Raw genomic sequence first — 25,565 nt, 5'->3', positions numbered from 1 at the left:
GTAACATGTACGGAGCTTCATATAGGCTTGGCGAATAAGATTTTATTTCGGCAGGGAACCTTCGTACCCAGGCTACTTCCCTCTCCGCACTCGAAATTAACCAAAATTTGACTGTGAAAATGTTGTGATATTTGTTCTGATATATTCTATGCAATTCTATGCAAGTTGTAAACCTGCTCGTTTTTTGGACGCTTTTATTATGAAAGTTAATTTTACCAGTTGACAAAACGTAAGCCGTGACATGGGTCGTCGAGGACGGGAGAAATTTAATGTTGGTTCGGCTAGTCGTAGAAGAACAGTCCTTCAAATTGAACCAGTTTCTCGCAGAAAAGAAAACGAAGGTAAAATCAATCTTTTTTTAATATTGTTGTGAATATATACTGTAAACGTTACTGTAAACGTTAAATGATTTATGTTTAGGAAAAAGCCTTTGCTGGAGACGTCGAAATTCTTGTTGTATTTTTTAGGTTAGGTTAATAGGTTTCTTAAGTCTTGAACACATGATACACATCTCCATTGGTATTTTTAAGACATGCAAGCAGCAAGCTGTACAACTTGTATTCATTACAGTTCTATGTTTTTCATAATTCCTTGCTCCAAACTTAAATATGAACAATGTTGGTTGATAAACTTTCAGTGCTCAATTTGTTAGTCACTTGGTTTTAACCACCAAAATGACATGAGGTCATTTCTCCTCAACTGATTTGTTTTGGTTTTTCATAGAAAAATGCCCTAACCCTAACCTAAAAACTAACCCTAACCCAAGTTATACTATATTTTATACCCCAAACTGCCCCAAACCTGTTTCACAATTATTTGACCTTAATCCTAATTGCTTGGTCAAATGGTACAAATCAGGGTCTCTAACTATATAATTATGGTTGATATTTTAAAAAATGACAAATTATTTCCTTAAAAATAGGTACTGTTCAACTGAGTTCACGGAAAAGAGAGATTAATCCAACAAGCATTTCAGGTAGGTATACACTTATTATTTGGAAGTAATGAGTTTCATTTCCATGCAGACCTTGCAAAATTCTGCATTAGGGATATCCTGCATGCAAGATTGCACGAACAAACATTAAATACCAGTACTGCAATTGTCAGTGACGAAATTGTCATGCATTATCAAAGATTGCTTTCAATTTATGGTAGGAAAATGGTAGGAGAAGAATTCTATTAAAAAATTTAAAGATCTGTAATTTGGGCTTCCTATAATATAATACTTGTTTCCTGTAGTTTAATACCTGGTACTCTACTTCTTAACAACAATATACTTTGAGAACCAATTGTGTAGTTAACTTTTGAGGCAATCAATGTTATCTAAATAATCTACTTGTCTTCTAAGGTATTGGACTACTTGGTCAATATGCTGAAAACAGTGATGAAGATGAAGGTAATTTTATTATCTTCAATTTAAAATTAGAGTCTCAATACATTGTTTAAACATTTGATCAGTTAAATCATCATTGTAGAAATTTAGTCCAGTGCATTGCTCAGTTCAGTGACCTAGCTCATAGTTATTGTTATCACTGAACTCATTTGCAACTGTTTTCAAATATTTTTTGGACTTCCTATAGTTTTGTTGTCATATTTTGTGCAACTAACATTAAAGGTATTGGTATACCAACATATCATATTTCTTTGTAATCAACCAGAATAATATATCGAAATGTTCAACTAAATGTGGGCCATATTTGAAAATATTTTCTTTTTAAATGAGACAATGCTTGCATGAGTATGTCTAGGAAATAAGTGTACCGGTGGAATGTAGAATGGAAGGCATAAATGATTTAGAATCAGAAGGAGATTGTGATATAGTCTATAGCTTAAAGAAATTCAGTGCCCTTTTAAACACATTTATGCCTGCGAACATCAACTCTATTGTTATATTAAACTACTTACCAGGACTATTACAAGGATATTCTATGACAAGGTAATTTACATGTATGCCTTGAACAAACGCATTTCAGCCCGTAACCTTATTAAGAGATGTGCCATAGAGAAGAACAAAAAACACAACAAAAATCCAAACAACTTTGAAAGACTATATATAAACACAATGTGGATGGTAAAAAACATAATACCGTGTATGATTTATATATAGTCTTTGAAGTTGTTTGGATTTTTGTTGTGTTTTTTGTTCTTCTCTATGGCACAAAATTTTGTAACAAGAAAGTAAAGGTGCACTGTAATTATTCGTAAAAATTATGTGTTATTATAATTATTCGTGTGTGTTTGTGTTTTCGTTTTCTTCTGGAGTCGCTCTTTTTTTTGGTCGACTCGCGCCTACTTGTTGCGACTCGCGAAGTCCCTTATAAAGGCCTTTTAAGAGGCATTTATCCTGTATTTAGTGATATTTTACGGATGACCGTTTATGTAATCGCACCAACTCATGACTTTGTTTTTGCAGCACTAAGTTAAGTTCTAAATGAGTAGTTTTAAACATAAAATTCAGAATTCGGTATAACGAAATATAAACAGAGGGTGAAATTCTTACCCAATGGCGTTTACAACTCCTATACTCTTGTCCATAAGCAAGATACGTTCAGAGCGAAAAACCGATAATTACCTGAATCTATATTCGCATTAATTTTAGAACAGCAAGGTTCCTCCAGTGGTGAAGAGAATACAAAAGATTTAGATGAAACAAAACCTAGCGAAAACGTTCAAATTGACTCGAAACTTGATGACTTTTTCAAAGTATGTATATTAAATGTTTGAATGTTAATTGTCCTTAATAGTGCCTGGTTTCAATTTATGGTCGTGAGTGTTGTGAAAATGTCAAGATGGCTGATGTGTGTGCAGTCAACAATGACCGATTTCGATACAGAAATAAAGAATTTACATCCGGACTATTTCTCATCGGTGAAAATGACTTGTTCACGAAAATTACGATTAAATGGAAACCAGGCCTCAATTGCCCTGTCGACAAATTCTTCTCCTGCTTTATGGCTAAATAAACATACTTCGGTAACACATTTTTGCCAAAAGTGTTTTGTAGCCTGGTTAATTAAGAAGCCATAGAACTTTTACCACAATATTCGATTAACGTGCTTTGAATATTCACTGTGTTTTAAATTAAGAGTGAATATGGTGCTTCAACTCTTCACCTTTTAATATTAAACACTTTTAATTAACAATCATCGAAGTCGCCAAAGTTAAAGTTTAAAACAGCGTTATATAAAAATAGCTTATTTCTTAAACTGTCAATACGACAATATAACCAGGGAGCAGCGTGGCAGCGTCTTCAAACAAGAAGTTGAGAAGACTTCTCACTACTAATCACCTTTGTAGTGTAGTTCTTTGTAATTCTGTATATTTCACTGTGATACTTGAGACTATCAGTAGATGTCTTCACTGTCAGGAGACGGTAGCTGTGCTTATATTGAAATATATAGACAAAATTGTAAACATGCACTGCGAAAAATGCAATTCATTGACCAGTTGTATACACTCTCAACCACATTTTGGGTATAGTTAATCCATCAACATTTAATTCAGGTTCGAATATAAAGAATGATGTGCAACGCCTGAACGCCCAATCCGTAACCGAAAATTGTTTTTATAGTGAACATTAATTTGTAGTCAGTATAATAGCTAGGCTGGGGAGGTTTATCTGTTTACCGATAAAAATCGATTTTTTAAAAAATATTTTCATTCATTCGTACTGAATATAAACGATATTTTTCGCACATACGTATAGGAATTATACGAATTTTTTTACCCACGATAATGCATACAATATCTGATCTATTCGTTTCTTTTTTTTATTTTCAGGAGATAGAAGCAATAGGCACCGAAGATTCTACGTCAACGGAAGTGTCCGGTCAAACTGTAACTCGGGATTCAACAAGCCTGGAGGAACAAGCAGATGGGAGTGCAGTTTATCAAAACGTTAAAGGTTAGGCTGTGTATATGCTAGGAACATAGTAGAATAGCCATTCAAGTAAAAGATAACGAGGTGGTTTACAGTTTACAAGTTTACAGTACTATATATATAAAAGAACAGACTTTCATGTTTTTCATAAGCAGATGAAAAGAACACTTACAAGTTACAACAGCCTACCGTAAATGATCGATTAAGCGCCGCTACTCGAATAAGCGCCGCTGTCAATTAGCGCCGCACCTCAATAAAAAAAATTAATAAGCGCCGCTGTTGAATAAGCGCCACGGCGCCTATTTAGGAAGATATAAATAAACGCTAAAAAATGTAGAATAAACGATTCTTTATTTAAACGCGTTAATCCTAACATCTAAACTATTGAGAACGACGACCAGGATTGAAACTTTAAAGTTTTATTGTCGAATATCTCTTACAACCGGGCTCATATGACAGTTCTTATAGTTTAAAATTTTCCTTCTTCCTAATTAACTCCGTTTCTAACGCTTGGGCATGTCGTCGATTCGCCGTATATGCTGTGAACTTAGCGGGAATCACCAGCCCAACTTCGCGCTTTCTTTTTCCTGTAACCTCTACCAAAAGTTTATTCGATTCATCGGCCTTCAGAAAATAATCTATTTGCTCACTTTGAAATAAGCGCCGCTGTCGAATAAGCACCGCTGTCGAATAAGCACCGCTGTCAAATAAGCGCCGCGTCTTTAAATCGATATTTGCAATAAGCGCCGCGGCGCTTAATCGATCATTTACGGTAGTCTATACTAGATGTTTTGAAAAGAAATGCGATTTCTCTCTAATCTCCAGAGGGGAAAACTGGAAATCTCAGGATGATTAATTTTGTGGCGACCATCTTTTTGAAACATCTAGCTATATGAGAAAACGGATATGTTCTTAAGTCTGTAATAATTATTATGTATGTGTGTGGAAAATGTTATTGGCCTGGAGAGTTGTGCAGTTTGATCTTAAGCATTATAATTAACTAAACTATGTAACTTCCAGACTACGTTCTGCCTGAACCATGGCAAGAAGTATGTGATCCAACCACAAACTATGTCTACTATTGGAATACGCTGACCAATGAAGTGTCCTGGGAATTGCCACATATTTGTGGGCCTACCGAGATGCAAATATCTACAGTGGAAAATGTGCAACAGTCTAGTCTATCAGGAAATCAATTAGTTCAGGATAACCAAGATGAATATCAATCATCTTCAAGCGATGAAGAAAATACCGCTGAACCTAATGATAATACCATGCAAACTGCTGATCACGCTGAAGGTGTACATAAGGTTGCTGTTGAACTAGAGGAATCACCAATCCTGGGAACAGCCATTATACTTCCCGGTAGCACATCAGGGCTAGCAAAGAGGGAGATAGCAAGTTCATCGCCTGATAATCTTATTGCTGAACGTTTGGATCAGAATTTGAATAATACGTCTTTAAAATCGAATGAACAGTGTGAAGGTCTAAAACCTGAATCCTTGAGTATATCCCGTAAACGTGAAAGATCCGAAGAGGTGGATATATTTGAGGCTATAGCAGACGAGGGGGACGATAATAGTAAAAGTATGTAGAAAATAATATAGCTGGTTTTAGCTCGTTTTTTTGACAGAATTTTCGGTGAAATGGAAATTTATGCGTTATATAGACTAATTTTAGATCTGGGCGACAAGGAAATATATTACCACAGCTAGAAAAATCATACTATGATTAGTAGAATGTGGAAATATATAGCCATGCGAACTTGGCAAATTTTGTATACTTTGTATTTCGTGCCGAAATGTGTAACTCATCAGTTACCGGCCGCAGTGCATGTAAAAGTATACAAATTTTGCTAACTTCGTATGGCTATATATGTTCCGTGCTTTACAACATTTCGCAGCCAAGATAAAAAACTCTATAGCGTGTAAAGTCCTTTGTCGATAGTGCTATCTTCGTTGGTGTATAGTTATTTTCAGGCTTGTCCTCGTGACTCGCGTTTCGTACATTGTGCCATGATTCCCGGGGAGGCATTGTCTCAGATAAGATGTCTTACAAATAAAATATATATGAGTAATTCTTTTCGATTCAGTTATTATTTATCACGCGAGAAACCGTCCGTCGATTACTTTCCATCGAAGTTGGGATAAATTTGCTATCCATTTTTTTTTAATTTAGAGGAACAATCGTCAGAATATTGGGATGAAGAGAAGAGAAAAAACGCTGTCGGTGAAGAAATGCCTGAATACAATCCTATGCCAGATAATATTTCACCCAGAAATTCAACCGATGAACAAGATGACGATAAATCAGTTGATGTTGAATCGGATGGTGAAGAAAGAAAAAAATGCGACAAGTCTAAAAGGTACTTGAATGTAGATATTGAGTATTGTTCTTCGGTATATTGCAAGCCGTAAATTTAAGGTCAGTATATATCATTACATTGTTATGGGTGATTTCAATATTTTTGGGGTTTTTGGGGACACCCTAGCTGTATATGTGTATAGAATATAGAGCAACATTAGCATAGCACTATTAGTATTGTATTAAAGAATTAGCATATGAAACTGGGGTGGTAGGGGACGAATTTAGGGTTGTGTATAGGCAGAGGTAAAAGAGAATATTAAGTCACTTTGAGGAAAGTGGAATATACCTCTGATGGGTGAATTTAATGTTCCCCTTGTTATACTGCATGGTAAAATGGTTTAAAACACTATATAAGAAGACAAAGATGAAGGAAAATTTACTTCATAGAATTTATTTCAATTCAGTTTTCTTAGATTCCAAAGTCATAGAAATTGAAGGGACAGTTTAGTTTCAACTTTTTTTAATTGAGTGAATATATTTTTCGTGATAATTGCTAGCAGCTCTTGTATATATACAATTTGTAGGAAAATTTGTTGGGGAAAATATTTTCTTGCGCTATCAATCATGCATGAATCACGTTTTCATGAAACGCTATAATAATTGCTGTATGGTTTTAAGTATTTGACATAACGTTACACAATGCACAAATAGTATATAATCTATTACAAGTTTTAAAATTTTTGTCTGTTATTAAACAGGCCTATGTTGGATGACATCAATAATGATGATACTGATCCCATCGTACCGGCAAAAAAGGTGAAAGTTAATGAAGAGAACGATGAAGACGAGTCCGAAGAGGATTTCGCGGAAAAGCTTTTGGAAGGTCTTTCAATGTGTTCAGTGTTCTTGCGAATTTCGATAAGTGAATCTGAAGTTGACTGCATGCACCAGTCCTAATTTTACTGATCAAATCTGAAAACCCAAGTCAGATATATAAGCTATATATATATATATATATATATATATATATATATATATATAATATATATATATATATATATATATATATATGTTTTCATTCCACTCAGTGCCATAACAGTTATTTAATGCCACAACTCAATCTGACCAGCTTTAATTCTAGTCAAATCACTGATCTGACCCAGCTGATAATACACTGGATATAGCAACTATATGTACCTACGAAGATCGAGAGCTATATCCAGTGTGTAATCAGATCAGTGAAATAGATGGGTTAACATCAATCTATTGCTCTGTTATATGTGTAGAATTTTTCGAGGGTAAAGCTGGTGATAATGTCACCTCTGGGGATGACATGGACGTAGAGAGTGATGAACAGCAGGATCTTCATGGACCAAAGTCCCTACTACCGCCCGAAGCATTTTTACCTAACCAAGCAGATAGACTTGTTGAAGAGGGTAGTGCTTCGCCTGCTGGTAATCTAAAATAAAATCAAACGAAACAAAAATCAAAATCAAAAACCGCAAAATGAGAACATTTTCTAATTTTATCTGATTTATATTTAGATGTTTCTCGATCACGAGTTAATGTCGATAAAATTGCAGAAGAGGAAAATCAAAAATTAACGGTAAACATCTTCGGACACACACACACACATATTTAGTTTTATTACAAGTGACAATGCATTATCACTTTTCTTACCATTTTGAATATCGTGAAAATTAGCTTTGAAATTAAACCTATATTTTACTCACTGCCAAAGATTGAAAGCGATTGTCGTCCCCATTCCAGTGAAACCGTGACATTAACTGCATATTGATGTGCTAAAGCATCGTTAATCCAAAGTTCGACGTGATATACCCGATTACCCCGACCTGCTTGTTTTTCTATAAACTAAACTGCATTTTTCACGATAGACTGAAATCCACGATCTTTGTCAGTTGTTGTCCAACAAACTGGAATTCCTCAACATTAACAAGGATGGTGTGAACAAGCTATTGATAGTATTAATACAAATGGAGGTAAGAAGAATGGAGCTAAAAACAATGTTTATTGAAACATTTCTGATTATAATCACGTAATATGCACCTCGATTTGGTTTAAAAATTTTATTTTATAAATAAATGTCTACTGCATGCTCTTTCATTTACCCCTTTATGTGGTCATGAAGGCCTTCTAGTGATGGTTTTTGTTGCCTTTGCTACTCACGTGATTATTTGACAAACATTCACCTAGAATAATAGTATCGTATGAGTTTGTTCCTCCCCCAATTAATATTTGTGATTCAATAAGAAACAATCCGCACCGCTGGCGTCAACATGTTGATTTCCTGCCCGACGTATTTCATCACTGATAATTTCATAAAAGTAGATAGGCGGAGCGTACCACCAAATTTATACAAAATAACAATCTCGGAACACATCCCATCACTAAAAATGTGACTACAGCAAGGCATTGCGCAGATTATAGCGTTATATATGCACTGAAGAATAAGGCTATATCTATGTAGATCATACATTCTACTGACTAACACCACCAAACTGATTTATGAGATTTAATAGGTTCTACAGAGCATTTAGTGTCCAGATTTATAAATTAATGCAGGTCACACTCTGAAGTAATTTCAGTTTTGTTTGTCCTTTGAGATTTTTAACCAAAATTTTCAAGTGCTGTGTAATCTCAAAAATCTAGAGTTGACAAAACCGTATGGCAATTAAAGTCAATTGAAAACTTTGCTAACACATCCATTTAACAGCTAAAACAATAAAAGTGTACGCACATACAGCTGATAAATCAATTATATAACAGTTTTACATATATTCACTCTGTCTAAACGACAGGGCAGACAGCGACATAAAATCCGTGTTTGCACTTAACTCATGGTTACCTGGTATGATTGTGCATTTTATGCATGCATGTATATAAATGAGCGAGCTATACAAGATCATGCATGATGTACTTCTTTAGAGAGGTGATAGTGAAGGGATCGTATAACTTTTATGCTGTTTTCATCTCTTTATGTAGACAAGAATTAAAGATTGGCGTGAGGGCAATCTCAGCAGCGCATATATGGTGAAAAAACTACGCGATGCAGCCGAGGAATTAAAAAGTTATGAACAATCGGCTATACCACAAGGATGGAGCTGCAATTGGGACAGGTACTGTATTTCATCGAGTAGAACTTCTATCAGTCAAGCAATTTTTTTTCAATGTGAGACCTTTCGGGTTAAAGGAAGTAATTTTGGATCACTAAGAAATTTACATGTGGTCGTAACCGCATTGGAAAGTCGCTTTTTGATTTTTCAACTCATGTTTGTAAATTGTATGGCCAAAATTAAACTTGCGTGCGAAGTAGCTCAGATTGAGTTCCGTTCGCTTCTATATAAAAAAATAAATTGGATTTGTTCGAAATTATTCATTCTTCACATTGTATATGGCGGACTTTTTTAATGTTCAACCAGCTAACAATTTTTTTTTCAGCAAAATGAATAAGTATAATAATACGAGCTCGACATGAATCTTAGGCTAGATTTCAGCTAATATATAAGTACATCAATGTCAATTACCTTTCCCTTATTACAATTAACATGCAGTATTGGCTTCGCGTTAATCGGGAACAAATATATATAGCTGAGGATACATGTCAAATTATATGTCAAATTACATGTCTACTAAGTTGGGCTTTACTTGATATGCAAACCCTGAGAACGTCAACTAATTTCTACACCGTGGTATTAGTATATGCATTGGAACTTTGAGTTTTGGAGTAGAATAGAACACATGAAGGTTATCGGATACTTCGTGCATTTTCAAAAGCAGGTTATTCTTTGATGTTAAATGTTTTTTTAACATATAAAAATACTCCCTAAGACAGTTTCTGCGAGATCAAGAACCAAGTAGTTCATTTTAGGTTGATTATATCTGGCTAATGGAGTGTATTCAAACTTAAAAAAAAAACAATACAAAGAACTGAAGGAATGCAGCTGCTTCAGTAATCAGTATAATGTGGTCGATACTTTCATTGCATTAGATGTTATTATTTATTAACCGTCAGTCTCATTTAGCCTGCTCAATTGTGACTTGATTTTGCTTCCAAAGTATAGGACATACAAACGAACATCGAAAAATCCTTATTCGGGCAATAATTTTCCGTTTATTATACAATGCATGGTCTGGCCATTGTTACTGGCCTCGAAATTACCATCGAACCTGTTCACACATGCATATAGTTTGTAAATTCACGTGGTCCTTTTTGGACCCGTCACCCATCGGCGCACTTCCAAGAAAAACCTGGTTTTCATCATTGTACACCGTCATTTGATGGTCTACGATCTATTGTTTGTACTCCATTTTCCATTGCATGACGGTCGAGGAATTATAGCTACGATGAATAAAACCACGTCTACATATATGGATCAATATTATATTATTATATCTTGAGTAATTAAGGCTGATTTTCATATAGTCGTAATTGTCGTGTCAAGCCAGTCAAGGTGGTTTATGTATTAGAATATTGCCATGTGTTAGCAGTGAATAAAGAGAATACAGAGAGTAAAGAGAAATTTCCAATAGTTAACATGCACCAAAGGACTTATAACCTGATTAACGAACGAAACTTACGTTAAGATCATTGTTCCCTATTGCATGGCTGGGACTGCCAAATTCGTTCGTTACCGTAAAATCCCAGGCCCTCATTGGTTGAACATTTAGTGTCAGGTATGATATATTCATAATCGAAAATAAGTTTGCAGTTCTGTTTTGCATAAGTTCTTTCAACGCAAGTTGAATGCTTAAAATATATTCTAATCTTAAAACGCTTTTAAGCCTGTTTACACTTGTCTGGGATTCCCTTTGGGCTTTGTCCTCAGACAAAGTTGACCGCTGGTGTGCAAAATGCTTTTCTGAGACTATCGGAAAGTAATACAATGGATCCCCGATTCTTAGGAGCCAGTGTGATCCCAGGCCTTACACTGATCGATCATTATATATAGCTTATGCATGTACATTCAAGTTCATTTGACATTATGTAGACCCTAAAATTCGCTCGACTTCATGGATTACCCTGCGTCCTCTCATTGAAGGCAGTAAAACTTTTAGTTCTATACTAGAAGTTCATCTATTCTCGCAGCTTGGTAATTTCAACTAAATAAATGTTTGTTTGTAAAAGACTGCTTTATATTTCCATATTTATTGTGTTGAGAGAGCATGTCCCAAAGGACTAATAGTCTTGATTTATCTTATGACATGAAAATTTACACCGGCATTGCATGCGAGTTATAATTGTTTTCTAACATTTCACAATGTTGTGCTTGTTTCGCGACCATCATATAAAAATTAATAGTGTCAGGTGCAGGTATATGGGATGCTTTTTCGACAATCCTATGCTACAAGATTTATGGAAAATACCGAAAATATAACGAATTTTGAAAACATTGCAATCGACTATTTACTTTTAACGAACATCAACATGCTTGCATGCATACATCGTCTCATTTGCAATTATTATACATCTAACCAATCACAATTAGAACTTTTACGTTCGTACATTTGCATAACTGAATATAACGTCGCTTACGGTCTTCGGTGCATGTTAACTAATTGGACTACTTCGCATCGGTGAAAATGGCTTGTCTAACAAACCGTTTTCTGTCCTAAATTTTGAAGGTCCATTTATAAATATGGTGGATGGTTATTTTTGCTCAGAAAGACTGAGAGGTTGCATGAGTAGATCCTAGAAAATACAGTCAGTGCAGATGGTTTGATCTGCAAGGGTGTGACATTAGCATGCTGCTGTTTTTTAATCAAAGGTTTCGATATATATATTAATATATATATAAATATATATATATATATATATATATATATATATATATATTTGCTCTTTTTGGATGTCTATTCGGCCTATTCCTCGGCGTTGATTGATTTGTCGTGTTGATCCAAGTCCGGGAACGATTATTGAGTGGTTATTCATTTCATTAAACGCCGCGTTTACCATGCACGTCAAAGAAAATTTTTGGTAACCCTTACCAGGTGAGTTAGGTAAAGAGATTAAAGTTGGCCTTTGGAATGACATATATTGAAGAAAGAAAATAAATGGGAGTAAGTATATAGGCTAAGCTATGTTGTCAACACTGAATTTTCCATATGAAATAATATCGTTCGTTAAAATTATGTGTGCAAATTTGGCATATTTTTTAAACCTGGGTTGACAACTTAGCGAAAAGTGTATGGGAAATATTTAGGATTTTAGTCCATGTGTTTAAGATAGAGGTCATTTATACTAGAATTATGCTCCTGCATTTGTATATAAATATAGCGTATTGATTCGGTAATCCTGCTGGAACATGGTTGGATCTCTTCAAACACCTCAAGTCCAGTAGGAAATGTTAAGTATGCACATGCAAACATTTTCTTTTGGACCTTGAAAAGAATTAATCCGGCCATGGTACTTTTGTTTCAAAAGCATAAATGTTTCCATCAATGTTTGTGTCTATAAATACCTTAGTTTCTGTAGTTTGCCCTGTGCGTTATTTGGGTGTTAATTGTTCGTTTTATTTTTCTTCTCCTTCTCAGCACTTATAAGAGATATTTCTACACAAACGACAAAACTGGCGAATCACAATGGGATTACCCACAAACGCCGTCTGAGACGTTTCCAATTGAAAAACAGAAAGTCGTATCAGGTAATTTTAATGGTGATCATTCGTCAATTTTATATTGAATATTCTTTTTAACTGCATGTGGCTTCTTTGGGCACTCGCTGTGTTTACAGGGTGGTTCCAAAGATCTGAAAACTATATTGAAATAATCTTTTATACATCTATAAATTTATGCAGAAACTAACATAAAAGAAAGCTCGTCGTCGTACAGCGTGTCAAAGTCTTCTATAGAAAGCCATATATATCACCCAAATATCCTTCAAAACGCTACATATCCAGTTGTAACAGTCTCTCCGAGTACCTCTGTTTCAACGCATATTGGTCCAGGTAAATGTGATTGAATACAACTCTATATATATTTTCCTACGTGCCTTCTACCGCGCATCTCTTTCAAATGAACGAGTCAATTTTATACAAAATTAAATTATGATGTTTTTAACAGGAATCTCCAGCTTTGGATTGTCCATGAATGAAACCAACTGCAATATGTTCTCGAGTACTGTTAATCCTGATCCTAACAATGCAAACGTATATCCAGCTTTTCAGCCGACGCAAAATCCGATTCCAACTGACGTCACAAAAGGTCTGTAATAGATATACGCGCTGAAATATCTCAAGAGCAAGTGGACTTTCGAGAATTGATTCCCTTGAAACCCCTGAAAAATCCCTAAAAACCTGTATGTCTATAACCTTGCATTCCGGTTTCAAAGACTACATCCAAAAGCTCACTCATAACTGCTGAAGTGGGATATCTCAATCTCCACTTCTTCTCATAACGGTATTTTCAGTCGAATAAGAGCTGATTTTCAGTGTTTTTCCTAATATACCTTAAATCCTTCCACTGATTAATAATAGTAATTACACTGAGTGGAGTGCAATTTGGTGTGAAATCAAACGCGTGATTACAAAACTTGTAATCAAAAGTTTGATTTCACACAAAAATTGCACGTCACGAAGTGCAATTTCCACTTTATTATATTCATTTTGAAATCATACAAAAAATTAAGCAAATTCAAAACGATTTATTGGCTGAAAGAACCGTAAACGGTGTAAAATTTGAGTAATTTTCATCTATTTTTGTCAAGAAATTTTGCAGCGCATTTAAAAATTCAAAATAATATAAAAATTTTGTGACATTTTCCCCTGTAATTTGATTGAATATTTACACTGAAATACCAAATCTGATTGGTTATAGTGCTGCAGAGCTTCAATCTTATTGGCTTTTACTATATAATATGCAGTGTTAACATACGAATAATATACGAATCCGCAATCTCACTCGTTCGATATCACTCTCAACACTCGAAATAAATTCCATATTTCGGCGTATCCATGTATTATTCCCTCTATAAATGTTGTGATTATAAATGTTGTGATTAATCCTCAAAAATAGTGCGATTTAGGAATTTATTATATTCATTTAGAAATCAATGGTGTTTCTTGCAATTTGATTGGTTAAAAATAGTCTGATTAATTCCCAAATCGCACTATTTTTGAGCATTAATCACATCATTTATAAGCCAATGAGATTGAAGCTCTGCACCACAATAACCAATCAGATTTAGTATTTCAGTTAACTATCCAATCAAATTACTGGGGGAAATGGAACAAAATTTTATTCTGAATTTTAAATGCCCCGCAAAATTTCTTGACAAAAATAGATAAGGATTACTCGCATTTTACACCGTTTACGGTTCTTTCAGCCAATAAATCGTTTTGAATTTGTTTAATTTTTTGTATTAATCACACTATTCTTTGTATATAATAAAGTGGAAATTGCACTTCGTGTCGTGCAATTTTGGTGTAAAATCAAACGCGTAATTACAATTACAATTGTAATCACGCGTTTGATTTCACACTAGCTTGCACTCCACTCAGTGCAATTACTATTATTAATCACACTATTTTTAACCAATCAGATTGCAAGAAACACCATTGATTTCAAAATGAATATAATAAAGAAAGTTATTGTTTGGAAATAACAAAATTAATATATGTCATTGGTCATGCCTCTTACAGACGAGCAAGTTTTCTATGACAAGTTTTTATGTGACAAGTTTTAATTGTTTGTCTGTATACGCCCAACTTTGACAATTTTTTCTATGACAAGTACACTTGTTCAAGAAGTCATAGAAAAATTGTGCAAATTTGTTCGTCTGTATGAGTCAACAAAAAAAACTTGTCATATAATGTGAGCACTTGTATGCGGTTGGCCAGCGGACTTTATAGTATCCTCATTATCTGAGAAGAATTCAAAATCCGTACCGGAAGAAGAAATAGGTCAAATAAGACCTTGAGGGGAGGTGTAACGATAGCACAGGTGGTCACGTGCCCCAGAGGTACTTAAGGGCAACGCCTCATGTAAACTGTCGCAAACAAGCTAGAACGCGGCAGAAAGTGGAAAGCCGGTCGATTAGACTAACGACTCTAATGCTGATGTCCAATCGGCGCTTGGGGCCAACGTGGGGGGGGAGGGGGAAGACAAAAATACAAAAAAAACCGCTTTTGTTAGAGCCCTTCTTGATGGCTTTGTGTTTCAATTATTTAGCAAGCGTTGCTTTCATTTGATATCCAGTTGACCAGGGCAAATGATTCAAAGTGTCACTCAAGCAGCATAAAATGGTGTGCAATTGCCGGGCGTTCCCTCCCCTTTGTTGGCCCCGAGGCTCCGTCGAGGGAACGTAGTTTGACCTCACTTGATCAGCTTCGTTTTCGCGACCCGTCTTGGTTGCGACCGGCGCACGCTGGCAAACTGATCGCGGTTTTAAGGTCATTGGTACCATGCAAACCTCCACATCGACCGCGCCCCACCAACTAGGATGTTCAAGTTTAGGGATATTTTCTGAGTTTTGGGAGGAGACATGTTCGATAAGGCGTGGGCATGTGCAATTGTGTAATAAAAGAGTGTGGTTAATGCATTGTTCAGTAAGGACGCGGAAGTCGCATTCGCGGATTTCTGACCCAGAACTCTATCCATCCGCGTACGGTTGAATTCAGACAAAAGGGTAATGAGAATGCTATAGTATTCTCATTATCTGGGAAAAATTCAAAATCCGTACCGGAAGAAGAAATAGGTAAAATGAGACCTTGAGGGGAAGGAATAACGATAGCACAGGTAGTCACGTGCCCCAGAGGTACTTAAGGGCGACGCCTCATGTAAACTGTCGCAAACAAGCTAGAACGCGGCAGAAAGTGGAAAGCCGGTCGATTAGGGAAAAACTATCACCCACCTCCCTGTAGGTCAACAGTAATCCCCGTTTTCAGATGGTACCCTTCAGCCGTTCGCGGATTTTTGACCCAGAACTCTATCCATCCGCGTACGGTTGAATTCAGACAAAAGGGTAATGAGCGAGAATGCTATAGTATTTTGCAATGGCGCGCTTACGTTGTCCGCTGTACGATTACATCGCTGGCTGCAAACTAAAATGTCAAACAAACTTTGTTTACTTTGGTAAACAAAGCAAATAAAACTTGTCAAAGAAAAACTTGTCATAGAAAATTTTGTTGTGCATACACGCGTGCAATTGCCAATTAAAACTTGTCATATAAAAACTTGTCATAGAAAACTTGCTCGTCTGTAAGAGTTTTCTCACTCGTGAGTGCGAGTGAGGTTTTTGAATACAGGCGATAGTCTTTGAAACGGGAATGTTTGCTATGTGACGCATAGATTGGACCGATTATAGATTAGTTTTTCAGACTTGCATGCATGTCCGCTGAAATACTGCATCAGCTTTCCTAGAAGAGAGGCCCCATGCATGTAGAAGTATAATAAATACTTTTTTGATTTTTTACCCCGAGAATTTTTGTAACTCTATTTACCAAAATATAATCTGCAACTTTAGGGCTAAGTTTGCAAAAATATCATTGTTATAGACTTTCGGGGTTCACGTCGGGGTTCGAATCTTTAGTCGAAGAGCCTTGAGAATTTACATGCATTAAAATCTGCTACATTAAAATCCATCTGCCAAATATAAAGTTACAGGCGTTCATAAAGTTAAAAACACGCAATTTTACCAGGTCATATATCTATTACAATAATTACAAGCAATAAATGATAACTACCAGGAAGATATAGGTTACTGGAATACAAAAGCATTTTTAAATTTTTAAATAGAGTATATTTAAAAAAATTATATTGGTGTGCTTTTTATGTGGTTTTTGGGGGGACATATGCATGTAATTCTCTATTTAAATTTTTGTTTTATCGAAATAAAAAAGTATATATTCCCCAAAACTTGGCACGTACACTTTGTCTACGATATGTAAATAGAGCTCGTATCTAAAAAGCATTCTATAACTTAGATCCCTATAGACTCGACGATGACAGCCCTCCTGCACCCGGAAGCACCACAGAGCATGGTATGTAAATAGTTTGATTTGATGTATTTGTGACCATTTCTTTTATTTTGTGGCACACCACGCAGTAATGATTTTAAGTTTATCATTATCTAGAGGTCACACCAACGCCTCCGGGATCGTCTTCACCCCCGCCACTTCCAAACGATTTGGAAACGATCGCCCCACCACCCCCACCACAGGAACCACCTCCTGTTTCAGAGGATTGCAAACAGTCTATCCAGTAAGTTATATTGTGAGGTTGCAAAATATGTAAAGTAGATATCACTTGATACGTAAACAAGACGCCTACCCAGGCGTTTACTCCGCCTGCAGCGAAATATAATGCGGTTAGGAAGAATGTTGCCTCTCAAGCAAGGTTTTCAAAAGCATAGTTCTTACAGTTTATAAATCATCAGCAGTACGCTCTATTATACTAAAATGCAAAATCTAAAATTCCTTAGATCGCTCTGAAAATTTCAATGACATTCATCATAGAATATAGCAGCAATTACTCATTTAAATTTTTGGGTGCAAGCATAGAAAAGCGAAGGATAGAAGTTCGCCAATATTTTTATTACAGTTCCGCCATATATGCATGTGTAAAACGTCAAAGGTTTGACGTCAGATTATCCACAAATGCTACGTACGTGTATCTATTATCAAGGAGCGCGTTTAAATAAATTATTAGCATCAAATGTGGTAAAACAACTGCCTATAATAGACAGAAAAAAATTCTCGACGTTCCACCTAAGGGCCTTCGTCAGGGGAGTTAGTCGAGCAGGTTTTTGTCTATTTTAGGCAGGTGTTATACCGCATTTGATGCGAATTTATTTTGTTAAATACGCTGCCACGCTGTTTCATGATTATAGGTTTGACATTTTTGCGATAAGCTAGATTTTTAAGTTCCCTAAAAAAGAATCGATCCCAAGGTCTCTATATAGCACCAACGCCTTAATCGCCGAGCCATTAGGAAGCTATCTTACCTCATTCTATAATCAAATTTGGTTTTATTACCTTTTAGAACTGAGCATGTAGATAAAGGCGGCAAGATAAAGGCAAGACCTTGATAGATTACTCCGACCTTGTTATGGATAGTCCACCTCATCTAACCAACGTTAATGTAAGCGCACCTCTGGGGCTTTATCTGGTGTACATTTGTAATTAATTTTTTCTTATAGCCGAAAATGTTGGTTGCGTTTCCTTTTGCGAATGACTATGGCTTCACGGAAAATCTTAATTAATCAGAATACAAAATAATTAATAGAATAATCAATCATACTATAGGCTAATTATTAAAATCAGTCTTCTAGACCAGGTTGTACGAAAGGTGCATGCATAAAAGGGCTATCCACCGAATTGTAATTTTTTAAGTGAACCGTCAATTTAAGAATACCATGGTTTTAACAATTAAGGAAAACCACTATGGATAAACCGGTGGATGTAGCGCTATCCGCTTTCGTACAACCGGCCTTTGCATTCTACTTTTTGATATTAACCCAAGATTTCTATATTTTATCGTATTCCTTCCTCTTTATTCCTTTTTAGAGTCAAGGAAGTCGGAGTTCAGGATCATCTCCTGTCCCTGTGCAGCCAATTACGAAGCAAAAAAAGAAAAAGGTTTTTCAATTGATACTCTTAACTGTTATTATATGAAAATATAATATGGATGCTATAGTGGGTTATAATATCCATACTAATATCAATTTCCATACTATCGGCACATAGTATGGAAAAACTATGGGTGCATGTAGTCTATTTCCACAGTATGGATGGTGAAAAAGATTCCAGTGTATTTGCGACATAAGTTCACTTCCTGGACCTTCATTTTTTGGTGGGCAATAGACAGACGACGCATTTTGAAATTTTTAGTTAAGACCAAAATTCATATAATTCGTGACAAGTCAAACTGTATCAATACCATTAATTATACATATATAGTATATGACTTGTATCTATTTTGTGACAATATGCCTTTGTTAATCTAGTCGAAATCGTCTGGCGCCATTCGAACTTCCAAAGTAAAACAGATGTCGTCATTAGTACAAAAATGGCAAGCTATCAAAAGGCAAGAGGAGGTTCTGTCTGAAGACGAAAGTGATGAGGAACATAGCGCAGCTAAAAATGAAGCACAGATAGAACAGTGGCGACAGGAACAAATCAAAAGGTAGTTTCTACTTGTCTCATAATCGTCAGAATTTAACGTTAATTTCGTTTGTTTAGCTAACGTTCACTTTGAGAATTGCAATATGCACGAACAATGGCTAATGTAATTATTTATGCAAATTTGCCATGACTGGAATTAATGAACTAAAGATTTCGCTCAAATAAGACCTCGTCCTAATAATTTTAGTGGCGGCTTTTGAATATCTACATCTAAAGTACGAATTGCAAAGTAAAAACCAAAGTAAAAAAAAGAGAGTATACTGTCAAAAAAACTTCCAAAAAGAGACCAAAAGAAAATGACCGTTCTGTATGCATACAAGCAACATAATAACTTCATTGTCAGTTTTTCATTAGCCTACAAATACAGTAGCCTACAAATAGGTAGCGCAGATATTCGTGTTTTTAATACACTGGTGGTCAAAAAGAACTGCTCAAATGTTGCTATTGTCGTATGTAACAGGAATCGTAACAATCAATCTTTTATTGTACACTAACGGTCAAAAAAAAATGTTTAGATACAAATTCATAACGAAGAAGCGAATATAGGAGAGAGCTTCATAGGCATTTTGGATAATTCTCTTATTCCAAGCAATATTTCAGTAGTGTAATGCAACCTGCCACACCTCCCAGATAATCAAACAATGGTTTCATGGGAAGAGGGAGTGACAGAAATGAATTGGCCTGCAGTCAAAATAACTTAACCCTATTGAAAATCTGTGGGACAATGTCAAGGGGATAGCCCAAGAAAGGAATTCATTCATAAAGCATCCATGATTTATGGGTTGCTGTAAAGACTGTCCATAGGATGAATTTCTTTTGACCGCTCAAGATTACCACCTTAACAAAAAGTATGCCACGCCGGTAAGTCCGTCATCAATTATAAGGCCAAAGGAGGGTCAACAAAATATTAATATTTCATATAGCTTAGCATGTAATCTAGTCTATATTTACTCGTATATATTGTTGGAGGGACAGTTACGTTCATTTAAAGCATTTGAACTTGTTTTGAGCAGTTCTTTTTGACCGCCAGTGTAATAATTACAAATCATTTCTGAATCAATAACAATTTAATTTAATCCATTTGGGTGTTATAAAACAAATGATGACTGTTTTCATTGTACTGGAAAGAATATTTTATAATAGCAAAATTGCAATTTCTTCCTTATAGTGGGATGGCCGTAGACAATCCAAATTTTGAAAAGATTACAGGGGACTGGCGTGAACGTGTACGTAAGGCGAAATTACGTGCTTTAACCGATACTAAATAGTCCAAATATGCATTCCATTCTGTAATGAAGAACATTACTTGTATGCGAACTTTTTTTTTCATTGCGCTCATGCAAGCATTCAAATTACATATATGTTATTTACCGGCTGTGAGGTCAGGATACAACGGCCGGACGTTTTTTTGAGACCGAGGGGAAATATTTCTCTATCCGGGCCGAGCAAAGCGGTAAATAACGTATTTATTTTTCTTACAAAAAGTAGCGTTCGGTCGTATTATCATTGACATTGTGTAGTCAGCCTCATGCAGCAATGGCGACAAAAACATAACCAATCAAAACCTGAACTGGTTAATTTACTGAATTTCACTTCAATTAATCGTGATAATCATTTGGTCCATACATTTTAAAAATCTTCAGAAAAACAAAACAAATACGCTTTCGGTGGAGCATAAAGTATAGTTTTGGAACGTGATCAGATATCGTAAAATTCCGCCCGCTGCTACAACCAATCAGATTGCAGGAAAGGCTAGGATTCCTCCCACTGCTGATTTGTAAAAAAATAAAATAGGATACTTTCTGGTTTCCTTTTTTGTGAAATGAAAAATATAAAAGAAACGTTAACTTGTGTAAAGATGTACAGTATACAATATAGAATATTATTTAATCTCTGTAGAATATTGTAAGTCATGTAAAGCCTTCCAGCAACCATATGAATGAAACTGGTTAGCGAATTAAAGTTTTTTAGAAGTCGAATTGTGACGGCACTTTCCACCGTCGTATGGAACTCCAGATTCAGGGCCTTGAATGCCTAGGTTCTTAACTGATTTATACATAGTTCAATAAAGGCATAAAAAAATGGCTAGTATATCCACCATGCCTTAATTCCAATGTATATGGTCCGACTGCGTGATCCAGGTTCGTTTATATATCGATGTTTCTCTAGCAATAATAATCATTGTTAGACTCTGAGTTGACGAGGGCTACGTATGTCTTTACCAGGGATAGGATTGCGTTTATTAGGTATTGTGTGTAAAAAAACTAATATTACAGCTGCTATAGTTATGTATGTGCAAGAAAATGATTAAATGAATACATGCATATGCACTTCCTACAACAGCGTGTCATTAGTCTTGGTTTAAAATTTGAGAAGTGTTTGAAAGTCACGAAAAATACACCACCTAAAAGATACACCGCCCAAACTGAATACACCTCTCAAAAAGCGTCGTTTTTCTAAAAAAGGACAGTTGAACTCTAGTGAAAAACACGTTTTGCATGGAAACGTACAATGTTTACCTTATTCTTTTTGGGAGATCAAGAAAAAGTTTTTCTTCTGCACGGTAAAACTTATTCAATATACATTTTACATTTATTGCATGTAGATGTACTTAGATTTAGATCCAAGGAAACTTATAGATTGTTTATCAATTGAAAAAACACACTTCGTAAATTTTTGCTTTCCTTTTTCAGAAGCGCAAATAAGTGACGTTTCCGTCGTTTCGTTTTGAACTAAAGACGTCGTATAACCAATAACATTCAATGCAGCAAAATGCATCAAACATCAGCCAGGCATAAGACCGATATATGCATGCGTATGCACCCCTGACCCCTTCTAGCGACGGTCGTGAGTAGATGGCATTCTTTGTGCCAGAATACGGGCGGTATAACCTAGTTTACACAGTCAAATTAATGTTCTGTTACCACAGCTAGAATTTTTAAAACGCAAATTAATATATAGGTTTCAAAGTATTTCGTCGAAATAAGTATTATGTCATGATAACCATGCAGCTTTAACACTAGGTTATTACTTCATCCCGATACTTGCTAAAAAACATTTGAAACTTGAGCTTTACCTATAAAAATTTTCAACTGTGAACACAGGAACAAACTGCATGCGTTGTTGTGTGCTCGAGTACACACACAAAAACGCACAAGTGCCAAAACTGCAGCAGACTTTCTGCAACATTGTTGTGCAATGAAATTGCATGTGTTAGCATGCTGCTTGTCCCAGGTTTGTTGAAAAAATGCTACTAGGCAATAGATGCAAGTTTGTTCTACATCAACTTATTATCGTTATGAAACCTTATGAAACTTGTTAACAAGTAGCCACTGACAAGCCAGTAGCGACTTAGCAGAACAACAGCATTGTTACAGCTTGTCAACAAGCTTGTTAATTGCGAACACAACTTGTCAACAATATGTGAGATTTTTATGTGTGTTTTAGTTTTATAATTTATTGCAATCAATCTGGTGCACACAAAATACCACACGGATAGAATGACATTATTGTTCGTAATTCAATATATAATATTCAATATACTGTAAAAAATCTCACCTAAAAAAAGGACACAAAATTACCAAACTCTGGGGGTGTATATACCCCAATCCCTCTTTATTCCCCAATTAACATACAGCTCCTTAGCCTTAGGGTCTTGCATACTAACGTGGACGATTTTTCTATTTTATTCCTAACTACGTCCGAAGACCTCAATAGACTGGATCGACAATGGCTAGGTGACGAAATTAACGAAATATTTTTTGTTTAGGAGTTTAAATTTGAAAAAGAATTTAATTTCCAAAACGAATTACGAAAAAAATTTAAAAATTGACCTCCACAATTTTAATATATACTATTAAAATACTCCAATTATCTTTCATAATTTTAGAGAGAATTAATCCTAGGGAATTACTAAAAGATTAAAAGATACTAGGATAAATTAACCTACATATGTCTAAAATGATAAAATATATCACATATAAACAGCTGAAATTAGTAATTATCGTTTAATTTTCTCCCTCGTGAATATTCATGTATCCAAAGTTTGTAGCCTGCTAATCCACTTCTTCGCTTCTTCTTCGGACGAGGCATACAAATTATATGCACGCTTGTCTGTACGGAGCTACATGTAACGGACAACATATATATTACGAAATGCAACCATGCACACGATACCATAAAGAAAAAGGAAAAATGGTCTGTCGTTCAATATAATTAATTTCATCAAAGAAAACTTTGCATAGTATATATTGATAAAAGGTAAATAAAATTGATCGAAATGTTTATCTATCCACCCTGAACCTTCCTGGAGGTGAATTTTGCAAAAGCTATCAGGCCTTAATAGTGAGCACAACACGCCCCGGCATTACAAAAAAGATAATTTTGGGAAATAACACTGGCGTAGCCAACCCGACAATTTTGTTTTGCTATGCTAATATTTTAATTTTCATTGAATGTATTAACAATGAACACATGAATAATTTTCTACATGAATAATAACTTAAATCATAGCAGCATTAAATCGTCAGGTCATCAAATGGTCCTATTTGCCAACGGAAAAAAAATTAATTTCATGTCATAATGGACATCTTTGATAGCGTTCAAACTATTGCTCTATACGGAGATTCATAGTATACCATATAATTAGCAAAATCATTTCTGGTATAATAAATAACTTCAGGCTTTTAACGTAATGCAGCAGAATACAGCTGTACTTACATCAAAATATACTTGTTTTTCATTGGAAACTGAAAATGGTTCACAGAAGTGATGAAATATTAATATAACATTAAATGTGAAATAAAATGTGTGTAATAAATATGGACAATAGTCGTCCAACAAATAATCTGAGAGTAGTATTGTATTTTTAACACGGTTCCTGGATTTTTAAAGAAACTAAACTCACCATTTTGTTGTGAAAGGTCACATGATATTATTTCCGATAAATTGACCACACCTTGGCAGTGAATATCACCTTCAGCGTCATAATATCTGAGCTGTAAAATTGAATATAATTAACTAAAACGATATAACAGAAATTTTTAGCTATATATATATGCAGCCCATTAAAATCCTGAATTTGTTGCATATACAAATTCCGAAAACGTTGACTATAACTTAACTTTTATAGAACAAGACAATTAATATGTACCAGAAAGGAAATATGTACCTGATGCCTTTCCGTGTCAAGCACAAAATATCTAGGCTTCCACTGTTTAAACAAGGCACCTTTTTTCCAAAGATAACCAGACAAAAATTTGGAGGATTTCGAGGAACTAGAAGACTGCAAAAAATTATATTAACTCCTCAGGTAAAAGTCTTGTTCTAACTAAATCTGTTAACAAAGTGTTTTAAAAACCTAAAACTGTATGAAGGAAGATAGCTATAATCAGTATTATCAGTATACTTATATGCATAAAAATGCATTGCGTCAATGCATCTTCAAAGAGGAATTGTCATTCAGAGATATTTCCGATAGGATCAGAGAAGTTGCTGTTATAGCTTTGCATACAGTACTGAATAGATATGAGTCATATCCACAATTCAATAATTACATATTGTTGGACAAAAATTTCAAGGATATTTTAAACAAGCAAGTTTTCAACAAGTTGACGCACGTAATAGAAAGTCGAGTAAAGTAAATAGAAAGTTAGGCAGTAAAGTCTTACCTCGTGTAAGCTCTTACTACTTGTGGATGGAATGTTATCGTTTTGTTCTTTCAAATCTCGGTAATAACGACATGCTTGAGGGACACGTGATAAACATTTTTCATGGCAGTTAAACCCACATTCCTTGCATTTAAATCCTGAAAATAGAAAAATATAATGCACATAATGCAGTGTTTACTAATAATGTAGTTCTACATTGTAAATGAAGTCCTATAATGTATTGGGAAACATGGTATGCATGGTGTTGGAAGTTAATCTGAATCTATAATTATCAATATTACTTCGTTTGAGGCCCGGGGCCTCAAAAATATTTTACCTGAGAGAGGAGATGGAGGAAAGGAGAAAAGAAAGAGAAATGAAGTTTTAAAAAAAATAAGTACCAATGACATACCTCCTTTGCCGATATACCACATCATTTGCAAACAGAAGTCACAGTTTGTTGGTGCTACAAAACTGTGAGGCTCAAACGTATGAGGTTGAGTAAAGCCTCGTTGACTATAGTCATCGATTTGCAGTTTTCCCTGGAATAAAACAAAAGTAAAAGTGCATAGCCATGCAGATGAATTTCAT

General features: G+C 35.2%; 2 protein-coding genes across 2 annotated transcripts in view; one reads left to right on the top strand and one right to left on the bottom strand.

The window, feature by feature from the left end:
• Positions 1–97: 97 nt before the first annotated feature.
• On the top strand, positions 98–21,681 carry LOC114540523 (formin-binding protein 4-like). Its single transcript, XM_028560644.1, has 22 exons — positions 98–341; positions 923–976; positions 1,349–1,396; positions 2,600–2,703; positions 3,781–3,904; positions 4,901–5,467; positions 6,059–6,245; positions 6,946–7,070; positions 7,474–7,641; positions 7,732–7,793; positions 8,083–8,187; positions 9,191–9,324; positions 12,740–12,849; positions 13,003–13,152; positions 13,268–13,408; positions 17,128–17,184; positions 17,278–17,404; positions 18,185–18,223; positions 18,259–18,283; positions 18,709–18,780; positions 19,149–19,327; positions 20,495–21,681. Exons 1-22 carry the CDS (start codon positions 242–244, stop codon positions 20,592–20,594), a joined length of 2,778 nt encoding a protein of 925 aa, XP_028416445.1. The 5' UTR covers positions 98–241; the 3' UTR covers positions 20,595–21,681.
• A 1,223-nt stretch (positions 21,682–22,904) lies between these two features.
• Positions 22,905–25,565, bottom strand: part of LOC114540521 (myotubularin-related protein 13-like) — a 37,423-nt gene continuing 34,762 nt past the window's right edge. Inside the window, exons 36-41 of the mRNA XM_028560642.1 lie at positions 25,387–25,516; positions 24,996–25,132; positions 24,497–24,610; positions 24,233–24,323; positions 24,046–24,074; positions 22,905–23,449 (exon numbers count right to left, since the gene is read on the bottom strand). Coding sequence (XP_028416443.1) covers positions 23,357–23,449; positions 24,046–24,074; positions 24,233–24,323; positions 24,497–24,610; positions 24,996–25,132; positions 25,387–25,516 — 594 coding nt within the window. The 3' untranslated portion in view covers positions 22,905–23,356. The remainder of the gene's footprint in view (positions 23,450–24,045; positions 24,075–24,232; positions 24,324–24,496; positions 24,611–24,995; positions 25,133–25,386; positions 25,517–25,565) is intronic.

Source organism: Dendronephthya gigantea, unplaced genomic scaffold (genome assembly GCF_004324835.1).
Source record: "Dendronephthya gigantea isolate DGI-Jeju-01 unplaced genomic scaffold, DenGig_1.0 000238F, whole genome shotgun sequence".
Taxonomy (NCBI): Eukaryota; Metazoa; Cnidaria; class Anthozoa; order Malacalcyonacea; family Nephtheidae; genus Dendronephthya; species Dendronephthya gigantea.
This window is presented reverse-complemented; position numbering and strand designations above follow the sequence as displayed.